General features: G+C 40.8%; 2 protein-coding genes and 1 non-coding gene across 4 annotated transcripts; all 3 read right to left on the reverse strand.

Annotated features, from left to right (window-relative positions):
- Nucleotides 1-2,446: 2,446 nt before the first annotated feature.
- On the reverse strand, nucleotides 2,447-8,565 carry LOC135509610 (protein phosphatase 1 regulatory subunit 15B-like). 2 transcript variants are annotated; one of them, XM_064930407.1, is made up of 3 exons: nucleotides 8,148-8,565; nucleotides 6,451-7,586; nucleotides 2,447-5,082 (listed from the first exon to the last, which is right to left on the reverse strand). In XM_064930407.1, exons 1-3 carry the CDS (start codon nucleotides 8,329-8,331, stop codon nucleotides 4,855-4,857), a joined length of 1,548 nt encoding a protein of 515 aa, XP_064786479.1. In that variant the 5' UTR covers nucleotides 8,332-8,565; the 3' UTR covers nucleotides 2,447-4,854. The 2 variants fall into 2 exon arrangements, with proteins under 2 accessions (XP_064786479.1, XP_064786477.1); XM_064930405.1 differs by having other exon boundaries at nucleotides 6,451-7,652.
- Nucleotides 8,566-8,888: 323 nt separating this feature from the next.
- LOC135509611 (small ribosomal subunit protein uS15) lies at nucleotides 8,889-21,079 on the reverse strand. Its single transcript, XM_064930408.1, has 6 exons — nucleotides 21,014-21,079; nucleotides 14,791-14,839; nucleotides 11,510-11,588; nucleotides 11,083-11,252; nucleotides 9,489-9,589; nucleotides 8,889-8,966 (listed from the first exon to the last, which is right to left on the reverse strand). The coding sequence occupies exons 1-6, from the start codon at nucleotides 21,034-21,036 to the stop codon at nucleotides 8,933-8,935; spliced, it is 456 nt and encodes a 151-aa protein (XP_064786480.1). The 5' UTR covers nucleotides 21,037-21,079; the 3' UTR covers nucleotides 8,889-8,932.
- Nucleotides 9,214-9,341, reverse strand: LOC135509821 (small nucleolar RNA SNORA19). The gene has a single exon (XR_010450988.1). It is a non-coding gene; the product is annotated as a small nucleolar RNA SNORA19 (small nucleolar RNA).
- Nucleotides 21,080-21,830: the final 751 nt, after the last annotated feature.

The following is a 21,830-nucleotide window of genomic DNA, read 5'->3' on the forward strand; positions in this document are numbered from 1 at the left end:
TACGGCCTACTCCATGTCTCCTGATGTACTGGCCGGTCTCCTGGTAGCGTCTCCATGCTCTGGACACTACGCTGACAGACACAGCAAACCTTCTTGCCACAGCTCGCATTGATGTCCATCCTGGATGAGCTGCACTACCTGAGCCACTTGTGTGGGTTGTAGACTCCGTCTCATGCTACCACTAGAGTGAAAGCACCGCCAGCATTCAAAAGTGACCAAAACATCAGCCAGGAAGCATAGGAACTGAGAAGTGGTCTGTGGTCACCACCTGCAGAACCACTCCTTTATTGGGGGTGTCTTGCTAATTGCCTATAATTTCCACCTGTTGTCTATTCCATTTGCGCAACAGCATTTGAAATGTATTGTCAATCAGTGTTGCTTCCTAAGTGGACAGTTTGATTTCACAGAAGTGTGATTGACTTGGAGTTACATTGTGTTGTTTTTATTTTTTTGAGCAGTGTATATTTTAACAGTTAACACATTTGTAATTTGTCAGCATTTCAGAAATCTGCTGATGGGCACAAACACACACAGACACAGGATTACATAATTGTCTTGTCTGAACACCGTCTATGATACATGGGAGTCAAGTGCTCACTCCTACACAACCCACTCTGCAACCTGTAAAACAAACAAAGAGTTCTTAATTTGTTAAATACTATTAAGGTTCTTAAGGATATTGTGTCCTTCCCAAAAGTTTAGCGTTGTGCATTGGCAGTTCATTGGTATTTAAACATATATGTAAAACATTTTTAAAAAGACCATGTTCAGAGCTCTTTTTTTAACCAGAAACCTCAGAAATCATATGCATTTGCTGGGTTTTAAATCAAAACTAGAATGGAAAAATAAAATGACTCAATCCAATGCTTAAATGAGGGGTGCTATTGGTGCACAGAGCAGGGTAGAGCAAGGTTTCTTAAACTATGGGTCAGGACCGAAAAGTGGGCCCTGGGTATGTGAGTGGTGGGTCGCAAGTTAGACATTTATAATCACATATAATAAATACTATTTCTTCTTAATTTGGGTTGCTGGAAGACAGTTCTTTCCTAATTTGGGTGACGAGCTGAACCCCTGAGGTAGAGAATCAGAACATAACACAAATCATGTCATATACACACAAAGGTGATGAGAGAGAGAATGCTGTATTGGTCAGAGAGCAGACTGGGAGCAGGAACCTCAGCAGAACCCTGACCGGGAAAGACGGTCACCACCTGGGCCAAACTATTGTAATTGACCGACCGTTGGTGTACTTTGTAAAGGCCATTTTGACAGTCTACTTTCTGTGTACCAGTGACATTGGTTGTGATGGCAGTGCGTCAAATTCTACTTATCCTGTATCATCAAAAGTCTCTGCACTCACAATGACTAAGGCGGAGATGGCAACTCTTTCTGTACATGTTCCTGCTCTTGGAAGAGAAACTTTTAAGGAACAAGAGAGAGATAAAACAGAAGAAAAGTAGGCAGGTTGAACTGGACATCAAATATTGAGCCAAACTAGTGGCCTCCATGGAGCGACATGAAAGCTCCCACTAGGATGGACTCAACAAAAAAAACTCAGTCCTCAATGGCTAACACGGAAAAAAACCTAAGCTCCTGTCCCATGTCACACACTCAGAATGTGCAGCCTAAGGATAGGATATACAGACAGGAGGACCAAGGACAATATTAATCCTCCTCCCGGACCCCATGAATCTCTTAGGCATCCGGTCCATGTCTCAATCAGACCCCCAGAAACGTTTGGGTTCAACCATGTATCTGTCAAAGCCCTTGATTCCTCTCTTTAACCCCATAAGTCAAACTCTCCTAACGCTGTCGGAAAATACACCGCATGCATGTCGTATGATCTGTGAAGAAGGTCACTCAGGGGAACAGTATTCAAAAGAAAGGAGATGCACAAGGAGAAGATCACCTTTCTACAGGAAGATGGATCTATTCTGGCTGCTCATAGGAACCTTGCTGCCTATCTCTCAACCAGACCAACAGCATGAAGGAGACGGAGAGGTGCGTCACAATCAGCAACCCACGTATCAAGTGACTAATTAGAACCATATTGCAAAAGTGTAAAATGTTCAACTATGCCATCCCAGTACAGCTTAGCTTGGCTCCGTTTTTGTTCTGTAGCGTAAAATTGAACCCGTTTCAGTTTCTTCCCTTCATTTCGGTGGCGCGCCATCTTCAGTAGGGCTCCAATGACGAACTCTACTTCAAGTATTCTTAAAGTATTCTTAGCTTTTTTCAAGTTAAGTTGGCACGCTCCTGTAGTAACAACATACCGAAGGGCAGTTATAGAGACAGGATTGTAGGAACAAATGCAACAGAAAATGATTTTTCTATGACTTTCTGTAAACAAATATATAGTGATGTAGCCTATCATGATGTGGTCAAAGTTACATAACCTGGACTAAAGATTCAGATAGACATAGGGATGCAAAAACTTTTCAATAAATTTTGTGGTTTCCCAGAAATTCTGGTTGGAGAATTCCAGATTTCCTGCTTTATTCCCTTCTGATTCTGTAAAAATATTGGAATTTATTGACAGTTCCCGGAATTTTGCAACGCTTTTGCAATACAGTGCATTCCATTCCACATTTTGTTACATTACAGCCTTATTCTAAAAAAAATATATTATTATTTATTACATTTATTTGTTATTATCCTCAGCAATCTACACACAATAACCCATAATGACAAAGTGAAAACAAGTTTTTAGAATTTTTTGCTAATATATTCAAAATAAAAAACAGAAATATCTTATTTACATAAGTACTCAGACTCTTTGCCATGAGGCTCGAAATTGAGCTAATGTGCATCCTGTTTCTATTGATCTCCCTTGTGATGTTTCTACAACTTGATTGGAGTCAACCTGTGGTAAAATTCAATTGATTGGACATGACTTGGAAAGGCACACACCTGTCTAAAGAAGGCCAGTTTTATTGCTTCTTTAATCAGGACAACAGTTTTCAGCTGTGCTAACATAATTGGGAAAGGGTTTTCTAATGATCAATTCGCCTTTTAAAAATGAAAAACCTGGATTAGCTAACACAACGTGCCATTGGAACACAGGAGTGATGGTTGCTGATAATGGGCCTCTGTACGCCTATGTAGATATTCCGTTAAAAATCAGCTACAATAGTCATTTACAACATTCACAATGTCTACACTGTATTTCTGATCAATTTGAAAGCGAGGTCCATACAGAAATGGTTTGTCAAGATCGGTTTGGTTTTATGGTGGCTAATTTCTGCATTACCAAATGAGAAATTTCACACAGCAGTCAGAGTTATACTTAAACTACATGTTTAATAATAAGAACTTTGCAATAGCAATTAACTTTCAATGATGCGCCATTTCTAATGAACCATTAAATGTGACAACACAAGCACAGAGATCTTTTATAGCCAAGATACACCCCTCTCAACCTATATGACGAACAACAGATACATAGAATGGTCACAAGGTTAAGATTTGTATGAAAGATATCTATAAAACATTTACAACAGTTACAACAGTTTGCATTGTAAAGACCAGTGTCTGGCCCTCCTACTCCAAACTGGAACCGTCTCCCTGGTACGGTATAGAACAGAACCATTAGCTCTGGAATTCTCTTTAGGCTTTATTACCCAAAGACATCGTAAATCTCCTGTCAGTGCGATCTCATAGAGGCCCTTCGTAAAACACACACACACACAATAGTTAACAGAATACTCTTCTGTAGAATAAAACAATTATTATAATACAATAATCTTGCAATTTCCACAACAGTTTGTAAGAACTTGACTGGTCTGCACAAAGCCTTAACCTCAGTCCCATCGCACACTTTTGGGAGGAATTGGACCGCCGACTGCGAGCCAGAATGAGATGTTCCACGAGCAATTGGTCTGATGTGAAAATATCTGGGATTGATCAAATCACCAATTAGTAGAAAAAAGATCAGAATTGGACTGCCTGTGTAAACACAGCCTAAGCGACATAGCGTGAAAATAGGTAGGCAACTAGATTTATGATGTGGAGAATAGGTGAATATTGAAGTGAATGAAGGGACTTTTCTGCAAGATTATACAGAAAATACTGACAAGCCTGGTATTGTGGAGATTAATTGACTCATGTCAGCTCTATACATTACATTTCTATCTGCAGCGTTGTGAACTCACTCCACTGAACATACCCTCCCTGCTTTGTAGGCATGTCACTACAATCTGAGACAGAAAGCCTTTTGCCTTTACATGGAACAGCTGTTCCATGTAAAGGCATTAAATATAGACGTGACACATTATGCATTCAAGTTGACACTGACTTCTGTGTAGCTATGGTGACAGAGATAGGTTTGGTTGACCTCACACAGGATGGTCAAAGTATACCTCCCACTAAAATAATCACACCAACTGAAGTTTCATTCTGATTCAAGTCATTTCAATTTAAAAAGTAGACAGTTATGAGTTTTCCTTATCCAAAGATGAATTACAGAGCATTATAGTTATGGTGTCAAACAGGTTGTTTATTAACTGTAGTATGATCACATACCATCTGTTAATTATTTTAGTTCTAAATACACCACTTATCTGGATTAAGATGAACATTTCAAACTGGTACAATTCAAACAAGCTCCATAGGGCATTAATAAATTACTTTAAGGCATACAAAAGAACATTACATACATTAATGTTGAATAATAACTATACCCAATATAAAAATCAGTGCAACAGTGTTGAGGTACAGTGCAGGTAGAATTTGATGCCAAATCCTATTGGCCTAAAACCATCTTCACATTATAAATTGACCTAAAACCACATGTTGCATTGCAACCAATCAAAAGTTCTCATTAGGAAGGTATGGTAAAACATTTATGTTCAGAGCTCATGGACCAGGGGCATGGCTGATGTTGAAGTGCTTAGCAAATTTGCCCAAATCGTGTCTGTGTGATTGACTGAAGCAGTAGCCAATGGCCTGCTCGGTTTCCTGGATCCTCTTTCGGAACCGGTCTCTATCGCGGGCTAGTTCCTCCCAGGGTCCTTTGCGAGACATCTGCCGGGCAAAGGGCCAAGTATGCATCACATGGACCTGGACAAGTGGTGAGAACCGCACCTAAAATACACAAACAGGTACACACGTCAGATGAGAGCATTTGACTGCAGTGTTGGGAGACAGTCACGCAACATTACTATCCACTGACTCATGACTCTTGTATCATATGACAGGTTTAGTCATTACAACCTCTGTTGCTAAGCAACAATAAACAAGGGCTTGGGTAAGCACACAAGTAAGCCTACGCCGTGTACGAGGCAGATGAGTCATTGAATGACCTCACCATCAACGATACTACAATTTACATTGGGGGAGATTCCACACTAGCGGAAGCAGGAAATATATTTTCGGTAACTCAAGATTGTTCGGGGAATTTTCACATGGAAACTCCATTGTATCCCAAACAATCTGTACATAATACAGACATCGTGGTGGCATTACACTCCTTAGTGTTCTCTAAAATATGGAGTATGTCTGGATTCTGAAATACAATGGTTGACATTTATTCAACATTAAAAATATTAATCTCAAAACTACCCCCTTTGATTCATTTTAAGACATCGTTTGGAACAATATACTCTAGAAGTACATCAAATTTCCAGAAGGGGCTCTCTGCTAATGCTGAAGTTATGATACATTTTATGAGCATCACCAACAAACACAGTGACTAGTAAATGGATTCAAATGGAACTCTCGTCTGCTGTTGATTTGCTGAATTCGCAATCCTAAAGGAGGGCTGTGACTGGTTAATGACCTATAACTTCACTTTCTATGTATAAAATGGATTATATCATTAAGAAGTACCAGAGAGCCCACTCTGGAAATGTGACATGTTTAAAGAGAATATTGTTCTAAACAATGTCAAAAGTTAAATAAATCAAAAAAATGTAGCTTTGAGAAATTCATATTTAAAATGTTGAATAAATGTGTGTTTTTTTTCCAGAATCTAGACATAATCCATGTTTGAGAGCTCACTATAAGGAGTATAAATGACACCAAGATGTTGTCGGTTCATGGGTCGGAGGCAAGTCTAAAAAGGGCCTAAAATGGCCACTCGCGATTCTCTCAAACGGTTTGTGATACAAATGAAAAAAGCATATCAAACATCCTTTCTTGCCCAAATAAGTTTCTGAAAATTGCCAAAACAATCTGGAATACGGAAAAATATTTGCGCTTGTGTGGAATCGCCAATTACCTTTCTTATATATTTGTTTTGTATTTCTGAGTAAATAAGTGGTTCCCCCTTACTAATATTCAGTTCCTAATATTAAAGTATTATGGTTTAGCCAATATGCAAACTTGAGCTATTAATAGTACATCATGTTTGGTTGCTAATGTTTATATGGGCGATGTGATGGGCATATCATTTTTAAGGCAGTAAAACTACAACTATAGACTGAGGGATGTAGAACAGGGAAAACTAATAACCTTTTTAAGAGGGTGGTTGAACTTCTCCTGAGGTTGTCTTTGTCCTCCTGTTACTTTAGCTTCAGGTCTCCTCCAGGGCACTAGTGTGGTAGCTGGGTGGCAATGCTGCTTTAGCGGTCTCTTGGGTAGACAAGGCTTTGTGTGCCTGGTTGTTTGGAGGCTTTTGGCCACAACGCCCCTCTGCTTACCCTGGCCGGGTGGTGTCTGTGTGGGACAGGTCTGTGGGGTGAGAGGGTCTCCAGTGCTGAAGGCAGGTGGATCTGTGGTTGTAGGGGAGCTCTGGAGGCAGGCACGGAAGTTCAGAGGGTGGTAAGGGTCTTCATTTTGGGAGCAGGACCTCAATAGCTGCTCCTCTGTGTCATCCTCAGAGGAGGAAGGGCCAGGGGTCTCGCTGTCAAAAGAACATGAGGTCAGGACTGAGGCCCTATCAGCCTCCTGGGAGTGTGTAAGTGTTTTGTCTGTGTGAGGGACTGAGCTGGCTACAGATGCTGTGAAACACAGGGGGTTGTATGGGTCGACAGGGCTGGTGAAGAGCGCCCAGAGTCTGTCACTCTCCTCTTCGTCCAGGTCTGCGCAGGAATCATCAGAACTCCCCCAGCTGCTTTCGCTATCTGAACGACTGGTCCAGATGTTCAAGCCACCGAGGCTCTCTTGAAGTTCTTCACCCGGCCGGCTGGACAAGTTACAGTCGAGGCCGCCGCCGCCAACTTGATCTTCATTTTTTGTTTCCTCCATATTGGAGCAGCTTGAATTGCAGGAGGGGAAAGAGAAGGGATTGTAAGGGTCGCTGGAGATGGCCAGGGACTCGCAAAGTGCTTTACTGTCCTCACTGTCAAATGCTCCCATGTTTCGGTCATCCTCTTTACCCCAGTAAACACTCAGATCATCTTCGGTGGTGTCATGTTTGGTTTTAAAGTCAAACACTTTCTCCTTGTTGTTGTGAGACATTTCATCCAAGCTGGAGCTACAGTCAGCGCTGCTCACTAACAGGTTACAGTCACTTGGAAAGCCCAGTTTCCAGCTGGGGTGGTGTCCAAGACAAAGTCCATAATCGCTATCCATCCTGGCATGGGACACAAAGTCGTCCACCAATCTGCAGCACATCGCCTCAGCCTGTAGACTGGACAGAAAGGCCCCTGTGTGGGAATTTCCGGAGACAGAGTTGATTCTTAGGTGAACTTCAAACCTGAACATATGGAAAACTGTAAAAAATAAATTCAAAATAGGTTAGGCTACCTATATAGTTTGCCAAAACGTCCCTCTTTTTGCCTGATTAACCCAGACTGTATGGATTAAACAATGTACAAATTGTTGACATGTCATACCAAATAGACATGGTTCTATGTCCGGTATTGTTATTTGGACAATAACTAGCCTACCAACCCATTTTCCCCCCCAAAATGTTTTATCAAATAAGGACATTAATAAACTTTTGTTTAATATGAATTAATATTGTTACTGTCGCATGTTTTACGGTACGAGGTCCAAACAAGTTACAATCCGTGCGACCAGGGCCACATTTCCCCACATAAAGGAAGTGAGGTTTCTGCATCCATTTTTTTTTTAAATTTCACCTTTATTTAACCAGGTAGGCTCGTTGAGAACACGTTCTCATTTACAACTGCGACCTGGCGAAGATAAAGCAAAGCAGTTCGACAGATACAACAAAACAGAAATGGCAATGAACGTTACTGTACCTGACAAGAAACTGTAGTAAATGACATGGACCAACGACCGTTGTTGTTCCCACAGTACGGTCAGTATATGCATGATCCACGGTAGGAGTGCCATACCACGGTCGCCAAACCTCTCCATCGCAGTTCGATGAGAACTAGTCGCAGAAGAATTGATGCCACTTGATGCCATTTTAACTCGAGCCATGTCTATAATTCGAACAATTATCCTCACGTATTCTGATATCGCTCGTCGAAAACAACTAGATTACTCTCCCTCGTCAGTTGTCGTACCGTAATAAAATATTTCATTTCCCCCTGAAGTATTACTTTCTACGTATGTAAAATATCTCAAACGTTGAGTAGTCGTGCAGGCATATTTTCAGTTGTGATGTTGTAGTAGAGTGAATGTCGAACGATTGCGACAACACTCTCCTTAAATAAACAAGTTCGCGTCGTCGTATCATGCTGTGATTGGACAAGGTAAGCGTCAGTCACACCCAAGTGCCTCCTCCTCATTGTAAACTCTACCGCCCCTCACATGTTTCAGTGACGCATGGAAAGTGCATGGAACGTTCCCGTAAATTCCCTTGGCTGCCTCTGTAGTTCAGCCTAAAATAAACGTATAACAACACAATAACACAAATAGAAACTCCCATTACATATCCATATTATGCCGCCATGTAATTCATTGAGACAGCTTCATAAAGACATGTACAAATTATTCTCAAACATGTCCTCATTAAATAAACACAAGACAAATAATTATTTGAATCGCAATTATTTATTTATCCAAAACGTGATGATGATTATGCCACCAAAGCAGAAGCTGTCGAGGACTCGCTGGAGAAGAAACATAAAGGAAATTATTAGAGACAGGAAAACGCAATAATACTCTCACAAACCAAAAGTGAACCACCTAACCAAGCATGAAGAGAATACAAAGAACTGCTTTGCGTTTCAATTTACAACACAAATCAGGGCACCCCACTTCAACATTTTTTAAATAATGACTCACATTCTAATTAGTTATATTTGACCCAAGATCAGACAACCCGGAAATAAACCATGGTTATAGTGTATAATACAGTGCTATATGAAGGGGACTGGCAGAGTTGGCAGTGCAGCCACTCTGATAATTGACCTCCAGCATTCCTCTGGCACAACAGAAATATCTCAGCTCTTACAGGAAAAAGAGTAGGACATAGAATTGTGCAGGAGTCATAACGTCCAAATTAAATGGCATAGACAGAGGTCTGGTACAGTAATATAATGGACATGTTATGAAGCAATTTGAGCTTAATTAAGTATGGCAGACTATGTTTGCCATACAAAAGAGCAGTAATTGTGTTTACTGGTACATACTACTTCCAGTTGGGAGCAAGTACTCTCTTGGTCTTGTAGTAACGGGCCAGTCTGTGGATCCTGCTCTCGGTGAGAATCAGGCGGAACTTGGCATCTTTGTCCTGCAAAAAAACAGGGGTACAGACATTAGCATCTCTAGAAACAAAGTAGTTTAACAAGCTATTCTTAAAGAGTGCACACATGACTCATCCCCACATGCAGTACAAAAACACCAGATCCAGACAGGAGAGTGCTGTCCCTGATATGGCTCAAAATTTAACACATCTTGTGAAAGACAAAAACGTGTTTACATCGGTCGGCCTACTTTTGACGATTGTGCGATGGGGGTCACTTCGGCCATCAGATGTAAATATACTGAACAAAAATATAAAAACGCAACATGCAACATTTCATTGATTTTATTGCGTTATAGTTCATATAAGGAAATCAGTCAATTGAAATGAATTCATTAGTCCCTAATCTATTAATTTCACATGACTGGGAATGCAGATATGCATCTGCTGGTCACAGATACCTTAAAAAAAGCTAGGAGCGTGGATCAGAAAACCAGTCAGTATCTGGTGTGACCACCATTTGCCTCATGCAGCGCGACACATTTCCTTTGCATAGAGTTGATCGGGCTGTTGATTGTGGCCTGTGGAATGTTGTCCCACTCCTCTTCAATGTCTGTGCCAAGTTCCTGGATATTGGTGGGAACTGGAACACGCTGTCATACACGTTGATCCAGAGCATCCTAAACATGCTCAGTGGGTGACATGTCTTGCGAGTATGCAGGCCATGGAAGAACTGCGGAATTTTCAGCTTCCTTGGAATTGGGAACAGAGACTTGCAACATGGGGCCGTGCATTATCATGCTGAAACATAAGGTGATGGCGGCGGATGAATAGCACAACAATGGGCCTCAGGATCTCGTCACGGTATCTGTTTATTAAAATTGCCATCGATAAAATGCCATTTTGACCGTTGTCCGTAGCTTATGCCTGCCCATACCATAACCCCATCGCCACCATGGGGCACTCTGCTCACAACGTTGACATTAGCAAACCGCTCGCCTACACGATACAGGTGGTCTGTGATTGTGAGGCAGGTAGGTTGCACTGCCAAATTCTCTAAAACGAGGTTGGTCGAGGCTTATGGTAGAGAATTAAACATTCAATTCTCCGGCAACAGTTCTGATGGACATCCCTGCAGTTAGCATACCAATTGCGACATCTGTTGAGACATCTGTGGCATTGTGTTGTGTGACAAACTGAACATTTTAGACTAGCCTTTTATTGTCCCCAGCACACGGTGCACCTGTGTAATGTTCATGCTGTTTAATCAGCTTCTTGATATGCCACACCTGCCAGGTGGATGGATTATCTTGGACGGGCGGCAGGTAGCCTAGTGGTTAGAGCATTGGGCAAATAACCAAAAGGTTGCTAGCTCGCTTAAAGGGACAGCGTTCTGAATAAAATATGGCTTATGAAAATATCTTCCTCCCTGCCTTGAAGTAAACACTGAAATGTTACAACTAGATTTCACCCATCAAGCCATATTAGATCAGTGTCATCAAAGTGTCCCATCATAGCCTATGTTATGTGAGCCTGCTCACCTTTCTGTTCCTCTCCAGATGCTTCCTGACAGCCACAGCCTTCTTGATGAGGTGGTACAGGTCCTCGGGAAGATCTGGGGCCAGGCCCTTGGTCTTGAGGATCCTCAGAATCTTGTTGCCGGTGACAAACCGCACCTGGGCCACACCGTGGGAGTCCCTCAGAATGACACCTGGACAGAGAGGGGGAGGAAGGAAGGGACAGAGTCAACTGGACAGTCAAGAGAAATGACCGTAATCATGGTTGGATACCTTTCTGTTTGGCATGACACCAAAGCAGTTTGCCCATGAGGAAACAGACAGGCACCCCTGTTAGCCTAAATCCAGCTTTATTCAGAACTCACCCAAAGATGACAATTCAACAACAATGAATAGATAAAGCTCTCTCATTCATGGACCGTCAGCTGGTATTTGCTATTGTTGCACTTACCAATCTGAGATGGGGTCAATCCCTTCTTGGCCAGCTTGAAGATCTGTTCCTTGACATCATCAGATGTCAGCTTCAGCCACTGGAAGAGGACACCATAAGAGTGTTATGCCATTGAAGGCTGGGACATGAGGGGGGCTGACTTTTCATCCGATGATGACCTCACCCAGACCGAAAAGGGATATGAAAATGTTCCTTAATCCAGGCTTGGAAGGATAGCTACTCCCGATTATAAGGAGTACACTGACATCAATCATGCCTGGATTGACAAACCTTTTCATATATACTTGGAGTCTGGGTTCAGCGAGCAGACCAGGAAATGAGAAAACTAAGCTCCAACCAGTGTAACACCGATCCACATTCTGTAACCAGGTGTGTGAAGCTCCCGTACGGAGTTAATTATTGTCTCCATACTCACCAATTACAGATGAATGTCCACCAAACTAAATTTAGCAGTACTTTCTTAATAATTTCAGAAGGCTTCGTTGGCTTATAAACTCCCGTGGCTAGTTGCCCATGAAACCAGGCAATTAGAAAATGGTGAGGAGTTTAATTAATTTTTTTCCAATATGCACAAATAAAATAATATACATGCTATCATATTTTTTCCAAAATAATCTCATTGATCAAGACAGGTGGGTGTCAGGTTAACTGCCTTGCTCAAGGGCAGAATGGCAGATTTTTCCACCTTGCCTCCTCTGGGATTTGAACCAGCAACCATTTGTATACATTATTTGTCTTCAGGAAGGACTGCGCAACAGCTTTTTTTGTTGAGAGGAATTGGAGATTCCATATAGGCTGATACTTTAAAAAAAATCCATGTCAAGGTTTGGCATTTCGAGGAGAGGCTTTATTACTGCCACTTTTTGTGAGTTTGGTATACACCCGGAGGAAAGGGAGCTGTTTATTATCTTCAACATAGGAGGGCCAAGCACAGGAAGTAGCTCTTTCAGTAGTTTATTTGAAATAGAGTCCAGTAGGCAGATGGAAGGTTTAGAGGCCATGACTATGTTTGTGAATGTATCGAGAGATACGTGATTTAAAAACTTGATTGTCTCGATTGATCTTGGGTCCTGACAGTTCTTGGCAGACTCGTGCAATTGAGTTTTGGAGAAATACGCAGATTCAAAGAGGAGTCCATAATTTGCTTTCTAATTACCTTTTTTTTTTCATTTCATGAATTCAACACTGCTGAAGGCCATCCTCTCTTGGGGAATACTGCTTTTTAGTTAGCTTTGTGATCATATCAAAAATACATTTGATTGTTTTTATTCTACTCAACTCGGTTGGAAAAGTAGGCTGATTGAGCAGCAGTGAAGGCCCTTTGATATTGCACGGTACTATCTTTCCAAGATAGTCAGAACACTTCCAGTTTGGTGGAGCGCCTCTTCCATTGCAATTTTCTGGAAGCTTGCTTCAGGGCTCGGGTATTTTCTGTATAGCAGGGAGCTCATTTCTTGTGACAAATGATTTTTGTTTTTAGAGGTGCGACTGCATCTAGGGTATTTCTTAAGTGATAATGCCCGTGAAGCCAGTGTTTGGAGGATATATTGGCACAGGTGTTGTTAGTCGAGGGCTGGCAAACCGTGCCAATATATCCTCCTAACACCGGCTTTGTTCGTTCTATCGGTTCAGTCATTTTGTTCTGTATCTATGGACGCGACCCAGTTGTTTTGTTCTAAATGTTCCATTGCCATACTGGCTGGCAACGTTCTTATCCCTTGCTTGCTAGCTAGCCAACTATGGCTAACTTAGTCACGTTCTGCAGCCAGAATAACAGCAAAGTAGCCGCATTTGCATTTGTTTACGCTGTTCTCTCGTGACATTTATTTGGATACATCCATAACAATGAGCTAATGAGGTGCGATTTACTCTGTGCGCAGTCAGATAGAACAGAGTAAATAGGCATTTTAATGTCAGATATTTAGCCGGTGCTAACTTGTGGAATGCGGTTTTAACCAATCAGCATTAAGGATTAGACCCACCCATTGTATTAGGAAGGTTACATTTAGATCCTTGGTTCGGTGGTTAACTGATTGTTTTTACTCCAACGTCCTTGGGTAGGTGGAGGGAGTCTGGAAGGGAATCCAGGAATCTTTGGGTTGTCCGAGAATTTATATAGTGTCTTTTGATAATCCTTGGGGTCTGATTAGATTATTTTTTGCGATTGCAAAAACATTTAGATTCCCAATATTTATTCCACAGGACAAAACTAAATCCAGGGATTGACTGTGGCAATGCGTAGGCCTGGAGACATGTTGGACAAAAGTCGATGATGGCTCCAAAATCCTTTTGGAGTGGGTCTGTGGACTCTTCCAAGCGAATACTGAAGTCACCGAAAATGTGAATATTATCTGTCCGGTCTCTCAATAAAAGTTGCTGACCGCACACCAATACACAAACTATCACAATAATATAATAACATAATATGTTTCTAAACAGTTCTGTAAAAAGTTAGACGCACAAATATCACAACTCCCAAGACTAATATCTCACTATTACAATAACAAGGGAGGTTATTGTTCGTTTTTTTATTGGGGGGGGGTTATGATATGTGAGTCTAACTTTCTCACTCATTATTCAAGAGTCATTCAGGATTATCCATAATCATGGTGGCATCCATATTATTATTTACAATAAAAAGGATTGGCTGTTTGAGTGATAGTTTGTGTATTGGTGTGCGGTCAGCGACTTTTATAGAGACCACCCAGAATTCTCTTTGCCATTTGAGACACAAAGGATAGCTGCGTTCTAAGACCTGCTACCTCCACCACATATGACAAAATGAACCGTACAAAACCAAAATATATGGATTATGCAATTGATCTTGTGTCATTGTGTTGACTACAACCTTTTACTAACATCACCAATCTGAGGTAAAAAGGATGTGCAATTCTCCCTAATTCAATGTGGTCAAAACGTCAGCTTGCAGTAACACATACTGTCCACATGCTGGAAACTAGCGTAATAATTCAATATCTTAATTTAGGATGATAGTAAATGAAGCAAGATTTTGTCAATAATCACACATTTCTCACTAGTGGAACCATTTTGAGATTACAAAAATGCTCTTATTCACAATTTAACCGGGTGCTCTAGAAAGAACTCCCATATCTACAGCAGCCCATTCATTTGACTTCCCTACCATCAGGTAGGTGTCCACTCACCTTCTTACCGAAGGCTTACTTACCAGTCTTATGTAGACACTAGCTGCCTACATCCACTCGTATAGTATACAGCAGACCAATATTGACCCAACAATACTGATGAACCGTTGTACTTACAGTGGGGACACTTCGCCTGTAAGGCAGCGCCGACTGGGACAAGCCCTTTCTGCAACAGACATGGCATTCACATTAGTTGGGCAATTTATAAGTAGCTAAACTGGCAGCAAACAGGTTGAAAAATGTTTGTGTGCGGTGCAATTCATTGTTGGCTACAAATTCAGTGAACCGACCGAGATGGTGATAAGACTGAGTCCGTCAAATACTAACGTTTGTAGGGTGTTCGTTCACGTGGCAAAATCTGAACGCTGACTGGGAATACGGTTTGATTCTGGTGCTCACTTTATTAATCATGATATTGTGGTGGAAATTCAACACCAGAGACACCTGAAGCCAATATTCAATTACTATTTATATTCAATGACTAATCACTATTTATTATCAGTTAATTGTAGAGGTTACAACACATGTACAAGTCTGTCACAAGCTCCGCCAGGGCGGTCCCTTCAGTCCTCTTATATACTGCTATATAAAAAAGCTACATAGGCATTGTTCATTGGGTTGGTTCCTGCAGGTGACTGGTTAGCCAAGAAACTGAGCAATGTCTCCCTTCTTAAAACCTCGAGTGTAGGGGGCAGTATTTTGACGTTTGGATGAAAAACATACCCATATTAAACTGCCTATTTATCAGGCCCAGAATCTAGAATATGCATATAATTGTCAGATTAGGATAGAAAACACTCTAAAGTTTCCAAAACTGTCAAAATATTGTCTGTGAGTATAACAGAACTGATATTGCAGGCGAAAACCTAAGGAAAATCAAACCAGGAAGTGGCTTCTATTTTGAAAGCTCCATGTTCCATAGACTGCCTTCGCTCCATTTAAAGGTATATCAACCAGATTCCTTTTCCTATGGCTTCCCCATGGTGTGAACAGTCTTTAGACATAGTTTCAAGCTTTTATTTAGAAAAAATGAGCGAGAAAGATCACATCGCATCATTGTATGGCTGGGTGCCAGCAGCGTTTTGTATGCGCAACAGCTTGGAGCATTAATTTTCTCTCTCTCTGAAGAAGCTACATTCCCGGTTGACATATTATTGATTATATATTGTAAAAACAACCTGAGGATTGATTATAAAAAAACGTCTGACATGTTTCTACGAACATTGCGGACACTATTTGGAATTTTAGTCTGCGATGTCGTGACCGCTCGAGCCTGTTCATTTCTGAACATAACGCGCCAACCAAATGGAGGTATTTTAGATATAAAAATAATATTTATGGAACAAAATGAACATTTATTGTGTAACTGGGAGTCTCGTGAGTGCAAACATCCTAAGATTATCAAAGGTAAGCGATTTAATTTATTGCTTTTCTGACTTTCGTGACCAATCTACTTGGCTGCTATCTGTTTGTAATACTTTTCCTACTGAGAGATGTGCTTACATAAACACTTGGTATGCTTTCGCCGAAAAGCTTTATTGAAATCTGACACACCAGGTGGATTAACAACAAACTAAGCTGTGTTTTGCTATATTGCACTTGTGATTTCATGAAAATTAAATATTTTTAGTGATTTAATTTGAATTTGACACTCTGCAATTCTGCGGTGATTGATGAAAATGATCCCGCTAACGGGATGGGTGCATCAAGAAGTTAACTTCCAGAACATATTCTAGCAGTTCTGCCAATTGGTCTGACTGAGGAGGAAGTCACAGTCACCGGCACAAACTAAGATAGAGAAGATGCATACGGCATATAATTCAAGGCTCTCTCTTCAGACAATACCATTTTATTAACTGAATTAAATGTAAATATTTTTTTACAAAAATCTTCCTTAATATGTTGTGAATAACAAAATATTGTAAATGTCAGTGTTGTCTGATAAACCATTTGTGAGCATCTCTGATTCGGGGGAGCAAGCTCAATCAGAGGGGTCAGAGCAGTTTGACGCTTCTGACAACCACTTTTCGGGCTCTCCTGAAAATACTGTTTTCACATTCGTCCATTTCTGTAGGTGTCATATTGTTCAATCAAACTATTAAGAGTATCAACTCGAAGAAGACAAGTTGACTGACTTCTGGAAGGAGTTTTATGGAGCAAGCGCAAAAATCGGCTGAGTGAGAATGTAAGCAACAAACAAGCATTCATCTACACTGTGACCATATACAAAAACGTATATCACTACAAAGCTCAGGTTCTTGGTAGCATTTTAATATGCTGCTATAAAGATTTCATGCTGAATTGTTGAAGCGATCATAGGTTTTACCGCGAGTAGGTGGTTAACAAGCCGTTTAGCTAGCTAGCTAACATTAGCTGAGGGATAGAGTGGGCCGTTTTCTCCTCTCACTGCATTCTCAAGACTCCCTCTCTCGCTCGATATGGTGAAACAAAAATTCACTATAATCAATTTAAACCTCAGTTTCAATTGCTTCATATCAAATTGTTCCTATGAATTGGGAAACCATGCAGTTTATTAGGCTACAGATGAAATAAGTTCTGATGAATGTCAGAGTGGTGAAAGGGCATGGTGATCTTGATGCTCCTTTCCAATAAATATGGGGGTCTTATTCAGGTGACATGATGATCGAAGCTTGACTGCCATTTGACAAAGAAAGATATTCTTGCTCCTATCCATAATATTCTCATCATGTAGATGAGCCTACCCGCATTGTTTCTGCGAGCTGTTGGATAGAGAACATGTGCCAGGACCAGAGTAGGCACATTTGCTGTTTAATGCAACAGTTTTGTGACCAAACTATCAGAGGAGTTGAAAATGCAATGAAATGAAAACTTGAGTGGAAAATTACATTTTGTCTGTAATCACACTTATTTTTATTCCAACAAGTCCATTTGGTGGAAACACTGGTGAGGAAATGCATATATTTTCATTATGCAGGTTTTACAATATTCGTATGAAAATCTGTCACCAATTAGATGGGAACCTAGCAATTGTCAATGATTTTATTGCATACTTACAATATGTGCATAAATTAACAGCCAATTTGCATACGTATATTTCATTATATTCCATTTTAACATGCTCATAATATTGTATAACCCCTGAAACTATCATGCTGATAGGACATTCCTATCTTGAGATATGAGTTTCATAAGGGATGCGTTCCATGGAAAATAATGAACGACGTGGAAGGTGTGTTCCACAACGCACTAGCGGAGTGGAACTGACCTTCCACCCATGGCAGTTGTATTATTAACCAGAAAACGCATAGAGCCCCGAGTTGATTATCCCTTTCATACCATGGTTATAATTTAACACATTTGCCACTAGAAATTTACTCACTTGCTGGAAGAAATAGGTTCAACATCCACTGAAGTAGCTAGCAAGTTCAGATAGCTATAGCAGTTGCCATGGTAACCAAAACAAACAAACGTCTAGTTTAGCTAACCAAACCATCAATCCTAGCTTGTGAATATCGAATTGTCTTTATTTTTTTTTTTACTTTAGCCACTGAATTCTACCATGCAAATATACAAAGCGTTATATGGAAATAATGCACGCTTTAGAACGCTAAGTTAAAGCCAATCAGAGAGCATTGGCTAACAACTCCATGGTATAATTAAGTGACAATGTCCGAGAAGCCGGTGTTTTGAAGAACAACGGGTGTTGTTCGTGGAGGGCCGGCAAGCAGTGCCAATATATCCTCCAAACACCGGCTTGGAGGGCATTACTACTTTTATACAACGGGTTACCAACATATTAAAATAATGATTGACATCTTTTCATTAAAAAAATAAATATATATCTATATAAATTATTCATACTATTTCATCTCTCCACAAGATATAGTCCCGAAACGAATCTAGGGTTGCTACCCAAGCCGGCTGGTCAGTCGTTCTATTGGAACAGTTGCCAGAGATGCGACCCAGTTGTTCAATCTTTTTGTTCTGTATCTATGGACGCGACCCAGTTGTTGGTTCTAAAATGTTCCATTGCCATACGGGCTGGCAACGCTATTATCCCTTGCTTGCTAGCTAGCCAACTATGGCTAACTTACAGTCACATCAAACAGTGCAGACAGAATAACAACAGTAGCTGCATTTGTTTAAGCTGTTTTCTAGTGACATGTATTTGGATACATCCATAACAATGAGCTAATGAGGCAAGATTTCGCCTAGCATAGAAAATATGCTCACTTGTCAGGACAATGTTGTTCAGAGGAGCTAGCCAACAACACAGCTACAGTAACACAATCACTTCAAACTGACGCTGGAAAACGGCAAACTAGTTGCGTTTCGTTTTACCTTTTTTTAATTTACTTTTCTTTGCACATAAAACTGATTAATGATTTCAACTGGCTCAGAAATGCTGCTTGCATTCTTTCTCTCGCCCTGACCCGTACGCGTTCATTACTATGGGACAGTTGGAGAACGAATTTAAATATGGAAACAATGTTGGAGAAAGTTTATACAAATTTTCACTGTTGAAAACTAAATATTACTCTAAAATTAATGTGAGAATGTCTACATGGTTTTTATAATAGTGGAGATCAACTTTATAAACTTCCCTGCCTGAGCTGATGAGACAGTGGATTGCGCAGTCAGATGGAACAGAGTAAATAGGAATTTTAACGTCATAGATTTAGCCGGTGTTAACTTGTGGAAAAGACACCGTCTGAAATGCACTTTTAACCTATCAGCATTCAGGATTAGACCCACCAGTTATATAATTAAGCTGTAAGGCCGAAGGTGTGGTTTATGGCCAATATGCCACGGCTAAAGTCTGTTCTTTCAGCCAATCAGCATTCAGCTAGGGCTCGAAACACCTAGTTTATGTTTGTTAGTCAGAGTCCAGTCTGTCATTTTGGTGCTATTTTTGGAAAAGGCTTTGCCATTGACCTGTGTCTCCAACACTCTACTCAGCAAATTGGACGTAGTCTATCACAGTGCCATCCGTTTTGTCACTCTAAAGCTCTATATACTACCCACCATTGCAACCTGTATGCTCTCGTTGGCTTGCCCTCGCGACATATCCGTCGCCAAACACACTGGAACCAGGTCATCTAGAAGTCTTTGCTTGGTAAAGCCCGCCTTCGCAGTTTACTGGTCCCCATAGCAACACCCACCCGTAGCACACGCTCCAGCAGGTATATTTCACTGGTCATCCCCAAAGCAAACTCCACCTTTGGCCGCCTTTCCTTACAGTTCTCTGCTGCCAACGACTGGAACGAACTGCAAAAGTCACTGAAGCTGGAGACGTATATCTCCCTCACTAACTATAAGCATCAGCTGTCAGAGCAGCTTACCAATCACTGCACCTGTACACAGCCGATCTGTAAATAGTCCACCCAACTACCCCATCCCCATATATTTCTTGTTTGCTCTTTTGCAACACAGTATCTCTGCTTGCACATCATCATCTGCACATCTATCACTCCAGTCAGTGTTAAATGCTAAATTGATATTACTTCGCCACTATGGCCTATAAATTATTGCCTTACCTCCCTAATCTTACTTTTGCACATGTAACGGATGTGAAACTGCTAGCTAGTTAGCGGTGGTGCGCGCTAAATAGCGTTTCAATCGGTGACATCACTTGCTCCGAGACCTTGATGGGCGAGGGGACGGTCTAAAATTATACTGTTACACACACACTACATTTAGATTTTTCTATTGTGTTATTGACTGTACGTTTTGTCTATCCCACTGTAGTTTCTGTCGCAATGCTTTGCTTTATCTGGGGCCGGGTCGCAGTTTTACATGAGAACTTGTTTTCAACTGGCCTACCTGATTAAATAAAAAAATTCTGATAAAAATAAAAGTTAAATTAAAAAAAATCTGACCACACTGTGCTTCTGAGAGTCTGTTGTGTCATTTGGTATGCTCCGTTCAGCCCTAAAAGCAATGTTTATTTTACCACAATAACGCCCTAACGTTAGCTAAAATGGCCCCATTGAGACAAGACTAAATTTAAAAGAAAACAGGGAGTTACCGTTAGTTCATAACGTTATAAGCTAGTGATAAAGTGTTTGTGTGGTGGATACTTTAGCCTGCTGACACTTTAGCCTGCAGGGAAGTGTGTTGGCTAAATAACTTTAGCTAACAGTAACCAGTTATACGACTGGCTGTAACTAGCTTGTAGCTGGCTAAATTAGCTTGCTAAATGGGACAATGTTTAAACTCAATTTATTGGGACTGGGGCGATTTAGACGGTTCAATGTGGATGTCATGTGTAGACAATATATTCTCATTGCATAAATGGTAAATATATTTAATAACTGATGTTTAAAAAGCTGTTTTGTACGGTGAAAATAAAGCTTACCCGGGAGCGTGCATGCGACCCATAATAGCAGTAGAGAAAGAGAGAGCCTTGGATGACCGGTCGTTCGTGAACGAACAGCTCTTTTGGTGAACGTTGGGAACCAAGGGAGTTGTTCATTTGGCTCACTGATTTGCATAACTAAACCTCATTGTTCAATCTGTGCTGCTAATATTGATTTTTGAGCTCCAGACATCTATTATCTGGATATAAATGATAAAAACATTGTCTGAAGATGGTAATTCCTCAGTGCAGCAACAATATAGTGAAGGTGGTTTCTCTTTTTTTTTACAGGCAATCTAATAATTTGATCAGGTACACACTTATTAAATCACGTTTCACGATCTTATATAACGGTAAGCAACGTTTTAGGCTTTACATTACAGATTTAGAATGTGTTCATGGTTTTAGGGCAATTTCTAAGCATTAGTGAACGAAGAGCCGTTTGTGAGCCAAATTAACGACTCTTAGGTGAACAGAGCAAAATGATCCGCGATTGAAATAACAATTTTGCGCCTGCGTGGGAAATTACGTCAAATGCGTTTGAGTAGAAGAAAACCACAATCCCGCACTGTTTTCAGACAACTGAACTGCAGCCCCGCCACTAGATTGGCTGTAAAGGTGAGGGATGGCGCTGGAGAAACACAACCATCCTCAAACAACCTTATATTTTCGGTCAAATGTGTGGTTCTGTTTTTTTTGGGCTATGTCATCATAAGAATGCTTTTCACTGACTTTTCCATCTAAATAAGAATCCTGAACATCTAATCAAATGGCTACCCGGACTATTTGCATTGTTCCCCCCATCCCCCATTTTTAC

This window comes from Oncorhynchus masou, chromosome 22 (genome assembly GCF_036934945.1).
Source record: "Oncorhynchus masou masou isolate Uvic2021 chromosome 22, UVic_Omas_1.1, whole genome shotgun sequence".
NCBI classification, from domain to species: domain Eukaryota; kingdom Metazoa; phylum Chordata; class Actinopteri; order Salmoniformes; family Salmonidae; genus Oncorhynchus; species Oncorhynchus masou.

Excerpts from the sequence above, each read along its gene's own strand:
- LOC135509610 (XM_064930405.1), bottom strand. The coding sequence starts at position 8,331 with ATGGCTCGAGTTAAAATGGCATCAAGTGGCATCAATTCTTCTGCGACT. Across the intron at positions 7,653-8,147 it reads TTACTACAGTTTCTTGTCAG|TTTTCCATATGTTCAGGTTT; the intron begins GTACAGTAACGT and ends TATTTTTTACAG. Across the intron at positions 5,083-6,450 it reads TCAACCACCCTCTTAAAAAG|GTGCGGTTCTCACCACTTGT; the intron begins GTTATTAGTTTT and ends TGTGTATTTTAG.
- LOC135509611 (XM_064930408.1), bottom strand. The coding sequence starts at position 21,036 with ATGGGTCGCATGCACGCTCCCGG. Across the intron at positions 14,840-21,013 it reads GGTCGCATGCACGCTCCCGG|AAAGGGCTTGTCCCAGTCGG; the intron begins GTAAGCTTTATT and ends TGTCTGTTGCAG. Across the intron at positions 8,967-9,488 it reads CTTGCTCCCAACTGGAAGTA|CGAGTCCTCGACAGCTTCTG; the intron begins GTATGTACCAGT and ends TTTCTTCTCCAG.